The sequence below is a fragment of the Nannospalax galili genome, unplaced genomic scaffold (genome assembly GCF_000622305.1).
Source record: "Nannospalax galili isolate Female #2095 unplaced genomic scaffold, S.galili_v1.0 scaffold227, whole genome shotgun sequence".
NCBI classification, from domain to species: domain Eukaryota; kingdom Metazoa; phylum Chordata; class Mammalia; order Rodentia; family Spalacidae; genus Nannospalax; species Nannospalax galili.
The window spans coordinates 9,530,895-9,547,320 of NW_008360303.1; the positions used below are offsets into that span (position 1 = coordinate 9,530,895).

General features: G+C 39.0%; 1 protein-coding gene across 1 annotated transcript in view; it reads right to left on the minus strand.

Annotated features, from left to right (window-relative positions):
• Positions 1-16,426, minus strand: part of CUNH1orf21 (chromosome unknown C1orf21 homolog) — a 248,807-nt gene that overhangs the window by 41,423 nt on the left and 190,958 nt on the right. Inside the window, exon 4 of the mRNA XM_008824284.3 lies at positions 1,579-1,655. Within this exon, the coding sequence (XP_008822506.1) occupies positions 1,579-1,655 (77 nt within the window). The remainder of the gene's footprint in view (positions 1-1,578; positions 1,656-16,426) is intronic.

Sequence of the window (16,426 nt, forward strand, 5' to 3'; positions counted from 1 at the left end):
GAGATTAGAGATGCATATGCAAACATCTGTTATTTGTATTACAAAATAAGTTTCTCTGTATGAAACAGTATATTCTAAAATGAAATGGAGACCTTTTTCAAAGGTTAAAACTTCATTCAATTTTATGTCTTTTAGGGTTTACAGTGATTTCAATATCGTATAAGTATATTAATTCAACTGTGAACCTAAAATTTACAGCCAATTTTGAAAGAGATGCCAGCATCTTTGCTCTGGAAATTGTTATTGAGTATGTTAATGTTGTAATGAAATGCTTCTTCTAATCATGTGTTTATTAAATAAATAATTAAAAAAAACCAAACAGAACCTCTAGTCCCACTGTGTCTCAACCTGTCAGAAGGAACCACTATTTTCAACTTAATGCCTTTTCATTTCCTTGTTTTTCTTATTATTTTGCCATACACTTATACAGAAAACATTACTTAGTTTTGTCTTTGAACTTACTAGAACATCTTGCTCCTTACTGTTCTGAGATTGCTCCACCTCAGTAAGTACAATGTGTACTTACATCATTCATTTTCCACTGATATACCCAACATCAGAACATTCCACAGTTTTGTACCCATTATATATTTGATGGACATTTGGCTTTGCTTTCAAGATTTCATCTAAACAACACTATTATGGAGACTTCAAATACGTCCCTGTTGAAAATGTTCTAAGAGTTTCTCAAGTGTCTGTATCTGGACCTAGAGTTGCTGGAGAGTAAAAGTGCCTAGTTACTAGATAATAAAACTTGTTTTCTGAGAGTGGCATCAGTGTATATTCCCACTGGAAGGGCATAAGAGCATTTGGGTTCTACATCCTGGTCAATTTTGTATTGTCAGGCTTCTAGATATTTGTACATCTGATGATATGAAATGACATGTTTATCAAATTTATTGGTCATTCAAGTTTCCTCTTCAGTCAGATGGTTGTTTATGTGTTTTGCCTGTTCTCTGGTCCTCTGGGTTTTATATATTTATTTGTAGAATTATTTTCTATTATTATTTCTATTCTGCAAGTCTAATCACTTTCATTTGTATGTGTTCTGGGACCTTTACCATTTTACAGTATATTCTGATAAACATATGTTCAGAAATTATTATTTATTTATTTATTTATTTATTTATTGAGACAGGGACTCCGTATTACCATAGCTCACCTGAAACTTGCTATGTAGACCAGGCTGACCTTGATTTCACGAAGACCTGCCTGCCTCTGCCTCCCAAGTACTGGGATTTAAAGAGCTGTACCACCATTCATGCCTGGCAGATGTTCATAAATGCTGCCATTAATTAGGAATTTTCCTTATGTTTTGAATGTATTTGTGTCTTAATCAAAACTATCTGAGAGTCATAAAGCAATCTATCTTTTATTTTTTTTTTGTAACTGGACTAAAACTGTCAGTTTTGATATGTACTGGGGATGTTATGCATCTATTTTGTTTGGGGGAGGGCACAATGTCTCAATTACTAAAGCTTTAGAGGCAATCTTGACTACCTAGTGGGCAAAATGGAATTCACTCAGAAAGCATTTTTAGTTTTACAAACAATACAAGTAAAAGAAAGTAGAACTTACTTTGCTCTGGGTTGGTGAACTAATCCAGGGACTTCTTTATTGGTTTTGAGTCTTGCATTTGCGCTGGCACTTTTTTCCTGAAAAACAAGCACATATGTAAAAGACAGGATGAGACTCTGCAATTAAACTGTTCATGAATTTTCATCACGAGCTCTTAGATCTGCTGGAGTTCCTTTACCACAGCTGGTTACTTCACAAGGACAAAGGTCCTTGTGAAGATGCTACACCTGCCAGACATTTAAACAGGAAGCACTGTACGAAAAGAGGAGCTGATTTTATAACAGACATGACTGTTTAGAAAGTAACATGCTGCTAATGTTTGACTTTTGATTTCTAGCTGTGGGAGAATTGACAAAAGATTCTAGTGTCGAAACACTAGTGGGGCAGGAGGACAGTCACAGACATGTCTACCTGCCCAGGATAACTGGCTTCAGCAGTTACTGAGATACAATGTTTGCCGAAGGCCTTAGCCAGGATATGAATAAGAACATGACTTAAATGACTAGTAGTTTCACTCCCTAATAAATTCTGGGGGGCTAGAGAGATGGCTCAGTGGTTAAGAGGACTGACTGCTCTTGCAGACGATCCGGGTTCAAATCCTAGCACCTACATGGCAGCTAACAGCCAACTCTAACTCCAGTCAGTTCCAGGGGATCGGACGTCCTAGTCTGATCTCCACAGGCATTGCATGACCTAGGTTCACTTACATACATGCAGGCAATACATTCATACACATAAAATAAAAATAATAAAAAATTCTGGGATTGAATTCTTTTGGCTTAATACAATTCTTTGGCTTTTAGCTTGACAAGATTTTGTATTCTCAGCATACCAGCCACATGGGAAAGAAATATTAAAACCTTAAAATGCCAATATATGAAGTAAGCACACTATCCCAATGACTACCATTCTGTGGTTTTAAAGACATATACAATGTGTTTTATAAGAAGCTTGTAAAACATAACCTTAAAGTGGAAGAAAAGAATGTTCTAAGCCTAATTAACAGGAGACTATAGGTCCATAAAGAACTTGATTTGTGGCCAAAATTTAAGATACCACCTATGGTTGGGAATTACACACTGCTATGGGCCAGCTCAACAGCATATAGAGTGATGTGGAAGACACAAAACTGATGGTCCTCAAATGGACTCTTTTTGTTCATATTTTCTCCTAGAAGAGGAGGCACCATTTAAGTCAGTAAAATTCCACCAATTTATAGGCTCTGGCTGGTTATTTACCATCAAACATGAGGAGATTTGCATAATATTAGCACTCTAAAAATACAGTAATTTCATGTTCTAGGAAAAGAAAACAATTATTCTTTTATAGCCCATCTTACCCACTTTATGCTAAAACTAAGTGTGTTTTCATGAACATTTAAGGAATATTAAATAAGGCTAGTGAGATGGCAGATAAAAGTGCTTACCACACAAGACTGATGACCTGAGTTTGAGCCCCAGTACCCATGGTAGAAAAAAGAACCCCCAAAAGCTGTCCCTACATGCATGCTATGCTACCCATGCATGCACACATGAGTGCACACACCATAATAATCATAATAATAAACAAAATAAATTTTAAAATAAAGTATAAAACAAATACTGTCTCCTCTGCTTTTATAAAACTGGGAGAACTAGAGAACTCTAAGGCACAAGCTGCAGAAGGGCAGGGCCCATGCCCTCTATTTGCCACTGGAGCTGTGCGGCCTGGCAGGGCCCGAAGCTTCATGCCCAGTGCTCGGCGCACAGCCGCAGAGTGAATGAGCAGTGCCAGCAAATGACTGCCTTCTCCTTAAGTCTTGGAGAAAAAAAATTGCTCAAATGCAGTCTCTCTGCAGGACTGATGACACTTGCCCAGGTTGAGCACATTCTCCTTTACACTGATGCTCTCTTAAACACTGAAAATAGGTGGATAAGATATGACAGAACCTGGGGCTGGAGAGATGGCTCAGTGGTTAAGAACACTGGCTGTTCTTACAGAAGACCAGAGTTTGAATCCCAACACCCACATGACAGTTAATTGTCAGTAACTCCAGTCCCAGGGGATCCGACAGCCTCTTCTGACCTCTGTGGGCATTTGCATGACACGGGTGCACTTACCTACGTGCAGGCAATACACACATTACATAAAAAATTAAAAAAAAAAAGAGATATGACAGAACCTGTCCTTTCTCTGTATTCACATACTCTCCCAAACTCTTTAAGCTCTATGATATACTATAATTTTCAACACTGCAGAGGCAGGGAATTGAAATGTAACACAATTTTAACCTATCTATATTCAACTCATTAAACTATATCCTTCATAATTATATTACCATCTCAAACCTCCCTTAAAAAGCCCATTATATATGCTTGTTAAGAACAAACCCTCGCTGGAGCCAGCAGCTTTCCTGGGATCCCCAGCCTACATCTTCCCAATACAGTTAAATCTCTCTGGAAACATCCTCACAGATACACCCAGAGGTGTGTCTCCTTGGTGATTCTAAATCCAGTCAAGAGGACAATGAAGGCAAACTATCACAATAAGACAGGATGTACAGAGTTCATATGCAAATGCTATTATATTGTATACAGTTGACTTGCGCATTTGTGACCTTGGTCTTATGGATACACGAGAGCTTGGAACCAGCATACTCCATAGATGCTGAGGGATGACTGTAAGTCCATTTGTTTGTAGTATTTCATGAAGAAAAGGCTGGAAAAAAGTATCTCAAGTTGTTGACAGTAACTCATTGATGCTGCTGGATAATACAAATTCTTTTGTTTTTTTGAACAAAGTTTTCTGAATCTTTCCAGATTCTGTATAAGAGTGAATTTCTTACAATTAGATTATAAAAATAATAGTTGATCTCCTTTAAGGGAGAGAGACACTAGATCTAGGCCAATGAGACTCCAGTGGATGAACTTGCACTGAGGGACATCTGGATACACAAACTTGACTCAATAGACCTTAGCATGTATGACAGAATGCATGAAATCCAGTGGGTGGAGGCAATGGGGGCAGGGATGGGGGAGGAGGTATAAAAATGATTAAGATGTTTTATATGGGGTGCACAAAAATTCAATAAAAATATATATTGAGGGGCTGGAGAGATGGCTCAGCATTTAAGAACACTGACGGTTCTTGTGGAAGACCTGGGTTTGCATCCCAGAACCCACATGGCAGCTAACAACTGTCTGTAACTCCAGTTCCAGGGGATCTGAAAGCCTTTTCTGTCCTCCGGGGGCATTGCATGACACAGGTACTTACCTACACATAGGCAATACACACATACACATAAAATAAAAATAATAAAGAATATATATATTGAAACAAACAAAAAAGAACAAACTCTCAAATGACAGAGGTTCAATGGCAAAAACTTTCTATTATGATTTGATAGTTTTTATTCATTTTACAAATTATAATTCATCAAGATCAACCGTAACAACTTATTGAACACTAACTTTAAGTAAGATAGTATTCTAAGTGATTTATGTATATTAACTCATCTCATGCCTACAATACCTCTCTGAGTTAGGTATTATTTTATCACCGCTTTATTTTTTATTTTTTGAGACAGGGATTCAGTATGTAGCCCAGGCCAAACTTGAACCCTGAACCTTCTTCCTCAGCTTTCTCATGCTGGGGTGACAGGGTATAAATGAGCATCATGCTTGCTCAATTAATTCTCATTTTATATATTAGCAAGCCATGGCACTGAGATGAATTTAACTTAAGTCATACAAGTACTAAGTGGTGGCACTGGGATTTGAACCCAGGAAGCTTGATCTGAGTTCACATTATTAGCCAGTAGGCAGATAGTCCCCAACTTTTAGAATTAACACTCTTTTATTTATAGTTTTCATGTTTTTACATGTTTCATTTACAACATGGGAAAAAAAAAAAACCCTACATTAGTTGAATTCAACCATCCAATTTGAAAACTCTTATTATGCTGCCAAGCTCACAGTGGTAGATACAAAGTTTTACAAAACTCTATCTTTGGTTAAAGTTTGAATTTTATTACTATTAATTACTTTCCTTGAAGTGGCAGTCTCTCTCCATTCATTTTAAAACAATTAAAAAATTTATTGTGTTTTAATTTTATGTGTTTGTTTTGCCTGCAAGTAAGTGTACCATGTGAGTATAATGCTCATAGTGACCAGAAGAGGGTGTCGGAGCCTCTGTAACTAGAGTTATGGATGGTTGTTAGCAGCTATATGGGTGGTGGAAACAAACCCTGGGTCCTCTATAAGAGTAGCCAGTGCTTTTAACCACTGGGCCATCTCTCCAGCCCCATTTCATTCATTTTTGAGTAAATAACATACCAAATTCCCAGGTTTGAACATCCATAATTTGTCTGCCAGGTATATTTGTTTTTAAAATATTGATGATATGCATCAAAAAAGAACAGTGGCTAGTTCAATTTACAACTCCATCAATTGCAAAAGTGATTTCAATTGTGATAACTATTGTCTCTGGGTATGTATGAAGAAGAAATGTTCCATGGATACCTCCTATTCTATTGTAAGACTGTCAAAAAGACACACATCTAAGCACAAGATTTAATGAAATTAAATTTATATTGCTTCAGTGAGGGCATTCTTAAATGGAAGCTGTTCTTCTACTATGAGTCATGGTGGGGTGCTCAACATAATGACTGCTGCAATATTCTGGTTTCTGTTGCTATAATGAAGGACCAGAAACTTGCTAATTTGTTTGGCTGTTGCCAAGAGCTTCCCTAGGGCAACTCCCAAAAGGAAGGTGAGGAAGTGAGACTATCCAGAGGAGCCAATGGTTTCCTTAAAACATTCACGCCACCTCACTTCTGAGATGCTGAAGGAGGCAGCCCCATTTGGGATGCTGACAGAAATCACCCCCTGTGGGCAGGGATGGAAAAGGATGGAACTTCTTTTTTCCTGTCTCTTCTCTGTCTTATTCACCTCACTCAGGTTGCTGGCTAGAGCTGTGAGGTTCTCTTTTCTAGCTGGTTCTGGGTTTGAAGTGTAGGAGGGAAATCTCATGGTCTCTACTGCCCAGCAGCAGGGAGGTCTATCTTATTTAGAAACCCCAAGGGTCAGAAAAAGAACTGTGAAGTCTTGGAGTGAAAGCAACAGCTCCAGGGACTGCTGATAAGTGGCCTCCATAGAGAAGCTGCATGGAGGCACTAAGTAAGAATGCTCAAAGGGTTTACCTGCAAACAGACCCCCCCATCTCTCTATCTCTCTCTATTTGAACCACTACTTTTCAGAAAGTTCATAGAAACTAGATAAAAATAAATACTTTGATAAATACTATAATAAAAAATTTGGGGTGCACATTAGAAAATTAGGAACATATGCGGATACAAAATAAATGTTTCAGTTCATGGGGTTGTTTCTTAGACTATAATCTCATTTGACCTTGAATATCTTATTTCTCAAATGAGATGAAATGAAACAGGATACTGTCTCCTTTAAATATCTTCTGTATGATGGTGATCAGCTGGGCCACTTGGACTTCCACAGAGTTACTGGATGTTTATAAATGGAAAGGCCCATGTTAGAAGATGTAGCAACCAGTGTCTGAACAGTAACGTGAAGCCCAAATTTCATAATTACTTATGCGTAGAGAATTTTAGATTTAATAAATTTATTAGAGTTATTTAATAGTGATGGTATTGGAATGTAAAGTCTCAGTTTTTTGGAATTATTTTCCCAGAAGTGAAGATTCTACCATGCAAATCTCATCCTCTATCAAACAAATAAGAAAGGGCAAATCAATCTTAAAGCAGCTAATATTTTTCACACAGTGGTTTTTAAAGATATCCTGGGAACATTTAAAAATAATCTTTAAAAAGCTACAAGAAATAGCTTGGAACAGATTTAACTGTGTATCAACAAATTTATAACAAAGTCATTAAGTCACTATGTCAGTAATGAAAAGAAACAAGTTATAATGTTACAAATTCTACTGACAGTTGTAACTATAAGTTAAGAATTTTTAAAAGATGCTGCTTTTCCAGGTTCCTCAAAGAAGATACATGCATGAAGTCAACTATTTTGCGAGAGTCATGTTCAATTTTTGTCCAAAATACTTTTATTAGTTAGGGAAGGGTAGGTTACCCTGTGTAACAAGCAGCCCCCAATATCAGGATGTTAACAGAACATGAGTTTATCGCCTGTCTGTGCTACATATATCAGGGCAGGTTATAGGAACCACTCAGGAATTCAGACTGAGGCCACACATTAACATGGTTTTTACAGTCACCATGGCTGGAGATTAGCAAAGGTTAAACGTTCATATTTACTTGGCCAAAATATGTTATGTCAATTAAATCCAAAAGTAGAGAAAACAGGTCTACATAGCAAGTTCCAAACTAGCCAGGGTTAGATAGTGAGACCCGGTCGCAAAAACAAACAAACAAACAAAAACTAGAAAAAACACAATCTTACTATGTGTTTAGTAGGAGAACTGGAATATTTACAGAGCCCCAGTAACTACCACACGTTTAGTCTTTTTAAACGCATGTATTCTCAATGACAGGACTATCTAACATTAATGGCAGAGCTTTCCCTTTCTGAACAGTTTGATGCGTAACTGTCAAATATCATTATTTATATAAATGTGCTTTATAGGAATAAGAAAAATCTTATTGAAAGTTTAAACTAGGCCAAAATGCCATTTAGAATTTAAAACAAACTAAAGCTACTTAGTTAGGTGACTACAGTGGTTATTACTGGTAAATTATTCTAAGTGCCAGCTGGATATAGCAACATCTGTATATACATATTTAAATACTCCAGAAAACTGTATGTACAAAACACACACACACATACACACACATACACACATACACACAAAATCACAGTCACACACCTTGACTTCTTTTTTGACTCATCAAGAAAACCTCAAACAAACTAAAAACCAAAAACTCGCAGAGGAATGGGAACCCCATTCCCTAGAGTCACATCAATAAGAATAGTCTTAGGGATTCAACTGTCCTTTCTAGGCATCTGTACGGGGTGTATGTTAAGAGCTGATAAAAGCTAGTTTCTTCTGGTAGGTGAAAATATAGCCAAAAAGTATACTTTATCAAAGTTGGAAAAATATTTGAACAAATAAATGAATCATCCATATATATTTAGTATTTTAACAAATAAAAAACCACCATCTGGGCTAAGCAAGTAAAGATGCTTGCTGTCAAGCCTAACAACCTGAGTTTAATCCCCAGATTAAACCCACATGGCAGAAGCAGAAAACTGACCCTAGCAAGGTGTTCTATGCCCTGCACATGCCCTGTGGCATGCACGCACACACCCCCATAAGTAAATGTAAAGAAGACCCATCACTTGTGCAGAATTATCAAATTTTTTCTGTGATGAACTGAAATACTGACACTTCAGTTGAGAAACTGTAAATGTCAGAGTTAAAAACAAACATTAATGAGTCCAGTTTTCATAAAGACAAGAGCTTTTTTTTCTTGTTTTCAGACTCCAGCCTTCCTCAACTGGCTGAACCCATTGACAACCCTGTTTAATTCCAATGCTCTCAGAAGCATTGGTATTAGTTTCCTATTGTTGCTGTAGTAAGAACGTGCTATAGCTTGAAATAACGCACATTTATTAGCTTACATTTCCAGAGATTAGATGTAAAACTGACTCACAGTCACATCCTTCTGGGAGGCTCTAGGAGAGAATCTTCTTGCCCTTTCCATGCTGCTCCATCACCTACATCCTCTCTCTATCTTTAAAGCCAAAAGTGTAACAACACCTCTCTCCTCTCCACCCTGTGCTTCTATTCTCTCTTTCTAACTCCAATTCTCCTGTATGTCTCTTCTACAGGTCTATGTATGGGTTATAATGAGTCCAGCCCAAAATAATTAAAGATAATACTAAGATGCTTAATTTAATTACATCTGCTAAGTCCCTTTTAATATATTTATAGGTCCAGAGATTTAGCTATGGGTATCCTCGGGAGAAGGCATTATTCAACTTACTAGAGTGTGCCCTCTGGTTTTTAAAGATCCATATCCATTCCACATGTGAAATACATTCCAAATCCCAAGGTCCTCCACAGTCTGAACTTATTACAGTATTAACTCAAGTTTCAAATCGCACCTAAGTCTCATCAGTTCAAAAGTCCAATTATCTAAGTGGTCTCAATTAGGTTGGCTCTAGCTCGAAATTTAATCCACCCAGGCAGAATTCCTTTCTGTCTATGAATTTTTGTAGTTAAGATGTAAGGTATCTGCCCCCAGAATACAATGATGATATGCATAAAATGACAGCTGTAAAAGCATTCCCATTCAAAAGAGAAGAAAATGAATAAAACAAACAAAAGAATCATCAACCCTAGCAATTTCCAGATCTAACTGGAAAAACCATTGCGTTTCAAGGCTTGGGAATAACCTTGTATGGCTCAGAACTTTACTTTCATGGCCTGGGGCTCTGCAGCCATTTTTCCTTCTTAGATGTAGCTCAGTTAGCAACTTATTTTCTCTCTGTAGAATTTTGAAAATATAACAGCTTTCTTTCCTATCACCCTCTCTGTCCCCTTCAGTTCAAAGACAGTGTTTTGGTGGTACAACACTCTCTAGACTTCATGGGTCTCCTGTGTACACCATGGCGATTCATTCAGCCACGCAGAAGACATATTTTTCTTAGGGGATGGCATCTCTATTCCTGGCTTCTCCAGAGAAAGCTGAGAAAATCCGTAAATCGCAAACTTAATCTAGTCAAAGAACCACTATCTATGAGATTAAATCCTTTGCCTTCTCTCCTTTCCAGGAATCAGCAAGGTTACCCAGCTACGCCTTGGCTTTCTCTACCGAGACTACTTTCGTCCTAATAGTGAATGATTTCATTCGTGCGGGTATGTTTGCAGCTTGCAATTGACACGGGCTGATATTTTTTCCCAAATCATCAAGTGTTGGTGCTTCTTATACTTAATAGTTCTTTCCTGAATTTCTATTACCAGGCTGTGATTTGAATTCCTTGCCTGGAAATCTCAGCTAATTATTCAAGTTAATTGTTTACAAGTTCTATTTCCCTTGCAACTCCAAAGACTCAATTTGGGTTGGGTTTCTGCTAGTCTATCACAAGGCCCATCTTTCCTCTTGAAACAATATGCCCCCTTTATGCCAGGTCTTATGAATGGCACCTCCTCTGTCTACTTTGCTACCAACAGTGTGTTTGTGATGACTCAAGTATTCCCCAAGGCAACACAGTTTGTCTCTACCAAGTTCTTCCTTCTGAGCCGTAGCAATCTTTTTATATTATTTTCTTTGCTTATTGTGTGTCTGTGTGTGTTTGCATATGTACATGTGTGTGTCATGGCATGCATGTGGAGGTCAGAGGACAATTTTCAGGAGTCAGGTTTCCATGCTTGGTGGTGCAGGTGCCTTTACCCATTGAACTGTCTTGCCAGTCCTCAGCACAATCTTTAACATACATATTTTAACATTCCCTTCAAAGTAACCTAAACTTTTTTAAAGACAATTTTCCTCAAAATCCTCCCATTCTCTGCTCATGTTTCAATTCAAAGGCTAATTTGGTATTTACTACACAGCAGTACCAAATTTCAAGGAACCAAAATCCATACTGTTTCCCATTGATACTTAACAAGCCACAAGAAAATCATGGTAAGACACAGAAGTGTCAGAAGCCTAAAATGGCTCTGATGAGCTTCTTTGTTTTTGGACAATATGGAGCATTCCTCTCTTTTCCAATTTTTTAAAGCTCCGACTTCAGCTCAGAGCTCCTTACTCCATCATCAAATTGAGCATCTTGGCAATCTCTCCTTTCTAACTTCCTCAATCCTTATATTTTCTTTTTGCCTAACCTTGGTCCAAGTGCCTCCCTCTTACAATAATGCTTATAATTATAACGGGACCACCAGGAGGATCCAGGATACCCTTCCTACATCAGGAGCCCTAATTTAAATCACACCTGTTGTCTCTTTTCCCATGTAATGTAGCATATTCACAGATTTTATTCTTAGGGATTAATATGTGGCCTATTGGGAGGAGAATCATATTTAGTCTGCCATACCTGCAAAACTCATTCTTCACAGGATAAATCAATATCAAAACCAGGTGTAGAGATCTTGAAAAGTATTTAGGGACAGAAACATGGATAGTCAAACACCAAGGGGGAATTATGTGAAGAAACCTAATGGTCTATTCTTAACTAAATTACTATTTAATGATACTCATATATCAGATTATGCTAGGAAATCAAAGACACAATCCTTATCCACTAAAGATAAAGAAGAAAGCAGATATTTTTAAACTCTGTAGGTGTGGTGGGAGCACTTGGATCAACCCAAGCTTGGAGGAGAACTCAGGAAGTGCAGAGTTCTGACTGGAGTTGAACCATGAGTGTGGATGCTGGTAGAGAACAGAGATGCTATTCTGAGGACCCCCAGGTCTGGAATAGCCAGGGAAGGAGTAAGGGCCAAGGAGGTAGGGGGTGAGGACAGTAGGCTTATAATTGGATTTTCTTCTGAAATAGGGAGAACTAGCAAAGGAATTTATGAAGGTTCTTATAAAAAGACAATTCCATTTCAAAGTCTAAAGCAAAGAATAGTGTGGAAGTTATGCCAATATGCCATGAGGGGTTCAGTGAGGAGATGAACAGTCAAGAAGGCCACCTCTAGGAGACAGCACTCTGGATTCAGAATGCTCTTTAACTTTCACTTGTGAACTCTGAACAGTCTATGTAACTTTGAGTTCCAGTTTCCTCAGCTGTGAAATGGGGATAAAAGTAGTGCCTGCATCACCAGGTTGCCTATTGCCCAGGAAGTGTACAACAGCTGACAGTGTATATTAATGAGACAGCTACCCTGGGGATTGAGAGGGAATGAAAGCATTGGAGGGTTGTCAAGAGAAACAGAGTGTCTGCAACAGGAGAGGCAGCTCTCTTAGCTTTCAGGGATAGAATGGAAAAAGAAAAATGAGACCTTTGTCTTCAAGGAGCAACTGCAAATGTCACAGACATAAAACCAACCATGTACAAATGCTACATGATATTGTGAAAACGATCGGGACTTGAGGTGAGCTGGATGTACGGGGCGAATGGGAGAGGAGAAGATACTGCCAGAGTTTTGGTTTATCCTTTAGTAGAAAATGGTGGGAAGATAAAATAAAGAAGGTTAGGCTGGTGATTAAAAGAGTAAAATTCAGGCAAAACCAAGTGCATTTTCTTCCTTGCTATGAATGCCCAATGGATCGGCATTCCATGGACAGTCTAAGGTCATTTTCTGGGTGAGCAAAAAGTGACACATGACTGTCAATTCAGACATCCATTTTTTTTTTTTTTGCAAGAACCAAAATAAGCTTCGTGGTCTACAGTTGTAAGACCTGAAAAAAAAATCAGAAAATATGGAAAGAAAGAGTGTGGTTTCCAATGGGATACATGAGAATGTGCTGCATCTTAGACTATACCCCTTATTTATCCCACACTTGATCACATAGAGCTTAATTAGGAGTCCTGCAGGAAGAAGCAGATGAGAGCCAGCTCACATGTGTGCTGAGGGGACTGCAGAAAAGCACTGCACCGGGAAGCCTGGGAAACACCTGTCTGAATGCCTGGGCACCTGCAGGACCTGATATGCTCAGCAACACAAACAGAAGTCATCCTGGTTCACAGCTGGAGTAGAGTCCAGGGTGGGAAAGAAGTAGAGGTCACATGACTAGATATGAAACATCCCAGTAGCTCACAAGCGATAAACAGAGGCTGGAACAGCCTCCTTAGGAGCTTGTTGCAGTAATTCTAGCGAGGTTATTCCCAGGGCAGTCTTTTGATGGATTGTGGATGTACCTGGTGAGCCTGAAGCCAGCTGGTAGAAGAGGGTAGAGAGGACACTAGATCATGCAGTGAGAAGAAACGACAGTTCTCCAGGGCAATCTAAGGGTAAGTACGAGAGAGGAGGGGAAGGCATGGAGCCAGCAGATGCTGAGAGAGCAGTCTGTTTGAGAGCTGTCCCATCAGTTAGGACTCCTGCAGAGAAAAGTACCAGAAGCTCCATTCATTTCACCTCAAGCCAACAAGGAATGCATTGGCTTACCTGACAGGAATGGATTTGACCTCACCCAGCTGCATGCAGGTAGTTAACTGCCTGCCTGCCTGCCTGTTTTTCTGTCTTTCCTTATCGTCTTGGTTTCATTTATTTCATGACCCTGTCAGCTCCCAATTCCATCTTTCCAGCTCTGTGGTCCATAAGGCTAGACTCCTTCTTCTTGGTCCCAGTTCCAAGAATCCTAGGATAACACTGAGATTAGTCTGAGAAGGAGCCAGGGGCCCACTTTTACTGTGGTGGTATCTCAGCAGGAGAGGCCCTTGTTGGGAAAAGAGAAGCAGTGGCCAGCACAGCATGTGCTATTCATCTGCCTATGAGTGCTTTGTATTAGAAATATTTTCCATTAGGGCACATATGTGTACACTTAGGTGAAAAACTAAACACTCTTAAAAATGCTAATGCCTGTAACACAGATCATACACTGAGTATAAGTTTTCACATACAAGAGGTTTAAGTTTTGAACTGTTATAAAAAGATTTCTCTTTTCATTTCCCTTTCTTCTAGCATTTCTTAAATTAATTTTAACAGATACATAGCAACATAAAATGTACATATTATGAAGTACCATTTTCTAGTAGTTACGATTAGTTTTAGCTAATTTTAAGTTTAGCTCCCTTCTTGCATGTTCTTTCCATCAGAAATCTGAGTAAATAGGAAGTCCATGTTTTAATGGTCCCCTCCCGCTCTGTTTTTCTAGCTAATACAAATGTCGGTTCTGCTGTGCTATAATTATTTTACAGAGTGGATGGAGTCTGTCACTAGATTCTGATCCAGTCCTGCACTCAATAATCAAATGGGCATTGTTCCATTTTGTGTGTACTCTTAGCCCACAGCTTTAGGTAAAGACTGGTTGTCGCTACAGTGTGGAATGAAGTTCTTTACGATTAGAATTTACAGTGCTGAGGCAATAAAGAGCAAGCACCACTCTTTCTTCTTTCTCCTTTCAGAGAAACATGAAGCCAGAAATATCTCCATTCTAAGTTCTGCAAATGGGATTGATCTTGACCTGCTTTAGAAGGGTGTGCTTAGCCTTGAGTGTCTTCATTTGTTTATCTGCCTGCTCAGTCTTTTAGAAGCATTCTAGACAAGCTCCCATGCTGTCTTTTTCTACAATTGCCCCTAAATTTGGTTTATATACTCCTAAGACAACTCAGCAGAGCACTTATGGTGAGTGGGGAACAGTGATATGTCTGTGCAGCTTGGCATCATGGCCTGTCAGGGAGACGAGAGAACAAACACCTATCCTGCCTGCCACTCTTATGTCCCGACTCACTGAGATTCTTTATCAGGAGGCTTTAGGAGGGTTCATTCCTCAACCCCTAATGAATGAGCCTGGGCTTACTATTACTCTCGTAGAAAGGTTTCTGAACATTTGATAGCGCTGTTCTCGCCACTCTTTTCACACTTCTAGGTTCAATTGAGATAGGAGAGACAAGCAGGGGAAACCAAGAGACCAGATGACTAAAGCTAATGTGCTCCAGAGGAGGGTCAGACCACCCCAAATCAGCTGTGTCCACTGTGGCTAACCGTGATGACTGCTAACAGTCATCTTCATATCATCAGCCTTACAAAGTTGCCTATTCCTATTATGCATCTGTTATCATGACATGATACATCTAGAAAACTTCTTATAATAACAAAAAGGGGGAGTAAACTCTATTTGGGGAAAATTCTGACCATTCCTGGAACCCTTTCCCAACTTATGAATAATCTTCTCCATTAAGTTCAACCATAAGGGAGCTCTCCACAATCCTAGCCCTGCTCCCAGCAATGACACACTCTCCAAGCCCACATTTCCTTTTGAGTGTGTACTACTTTTGTCCTTTGCTTAGGTGATATCCTTCCTTCTCTAAATGCTGGTGCTTAAGTCTAAGTGTATAGAGACATTTTTCTTTCTTTTCATTCATATGCATGTGTGTGCAAATGTGCATTATGTGCATGTGTTTTGGAATTCCAAGGTTTACCTTGGGAGTCTACCTTTATCTCTCTCACCTTATCCATTGAGGCAGGGTCTCCCAGTTGAACCCAGAACTCACCAATATGGCTAGTATGGCTAACCCAGAACTCACCAATATGGCTAGTATGGCTAGGATTACAGGTGGGCTGCCATGCCCTTTCAACATTGACATGGGCCCTGGGGATCCAAACCCTGGTCCTCAGGCTTGTATAGCAAGTACTTTATCTGCCAAGCCAACTCCCCAGAAATCAAACTTTTAAAAACAAATACCATGCTTTGCTTTGCTTTGCTTAATAAACTCCTTTAGTTAATAACTCCCAACTTTGCTTCACAGTGACTTGTCTTAAAATGATTTTTTAAAAAATATTTTATTTATTATTTCTATTTTATATGTTTGAGTGTTACACCTGCATGTATGTAAGTGCACCCATGTCGTGCAGTGCCCATGAAGACCAGAGGAATGCATTGGGTCCCCTGGAACTGGAGTTATAGAAGGTTGTTAGCTGCCATATGGGTGCTGAGAACTGAAGCCAGGTCCTCTGAAAGAGCAGCCAGTGCTCTTAACTGCTGAGTCCCAGTCCCCTTAAAATTCTTATTTGCAGATCTCAGTCAAGACCTCAGCTGCTCCTGGAGAGACCCCTGAGGAACAAACTCAACAGGCTGCATCTCCTGCCACCTGTAACACTAGAGAAAAATGAGTCTTCAGAATAAGTTTGCTGATTCTCTCATCCTTTTTCTCTCAACTTCAGGGATAAGCTTCCCCTACTTAAGTAAAAGAAAAATATAGCAAAACTAAAGTACGTGGTGATGAGCTTTAATCAACCATACAGATCCAAAGGTAAGAGC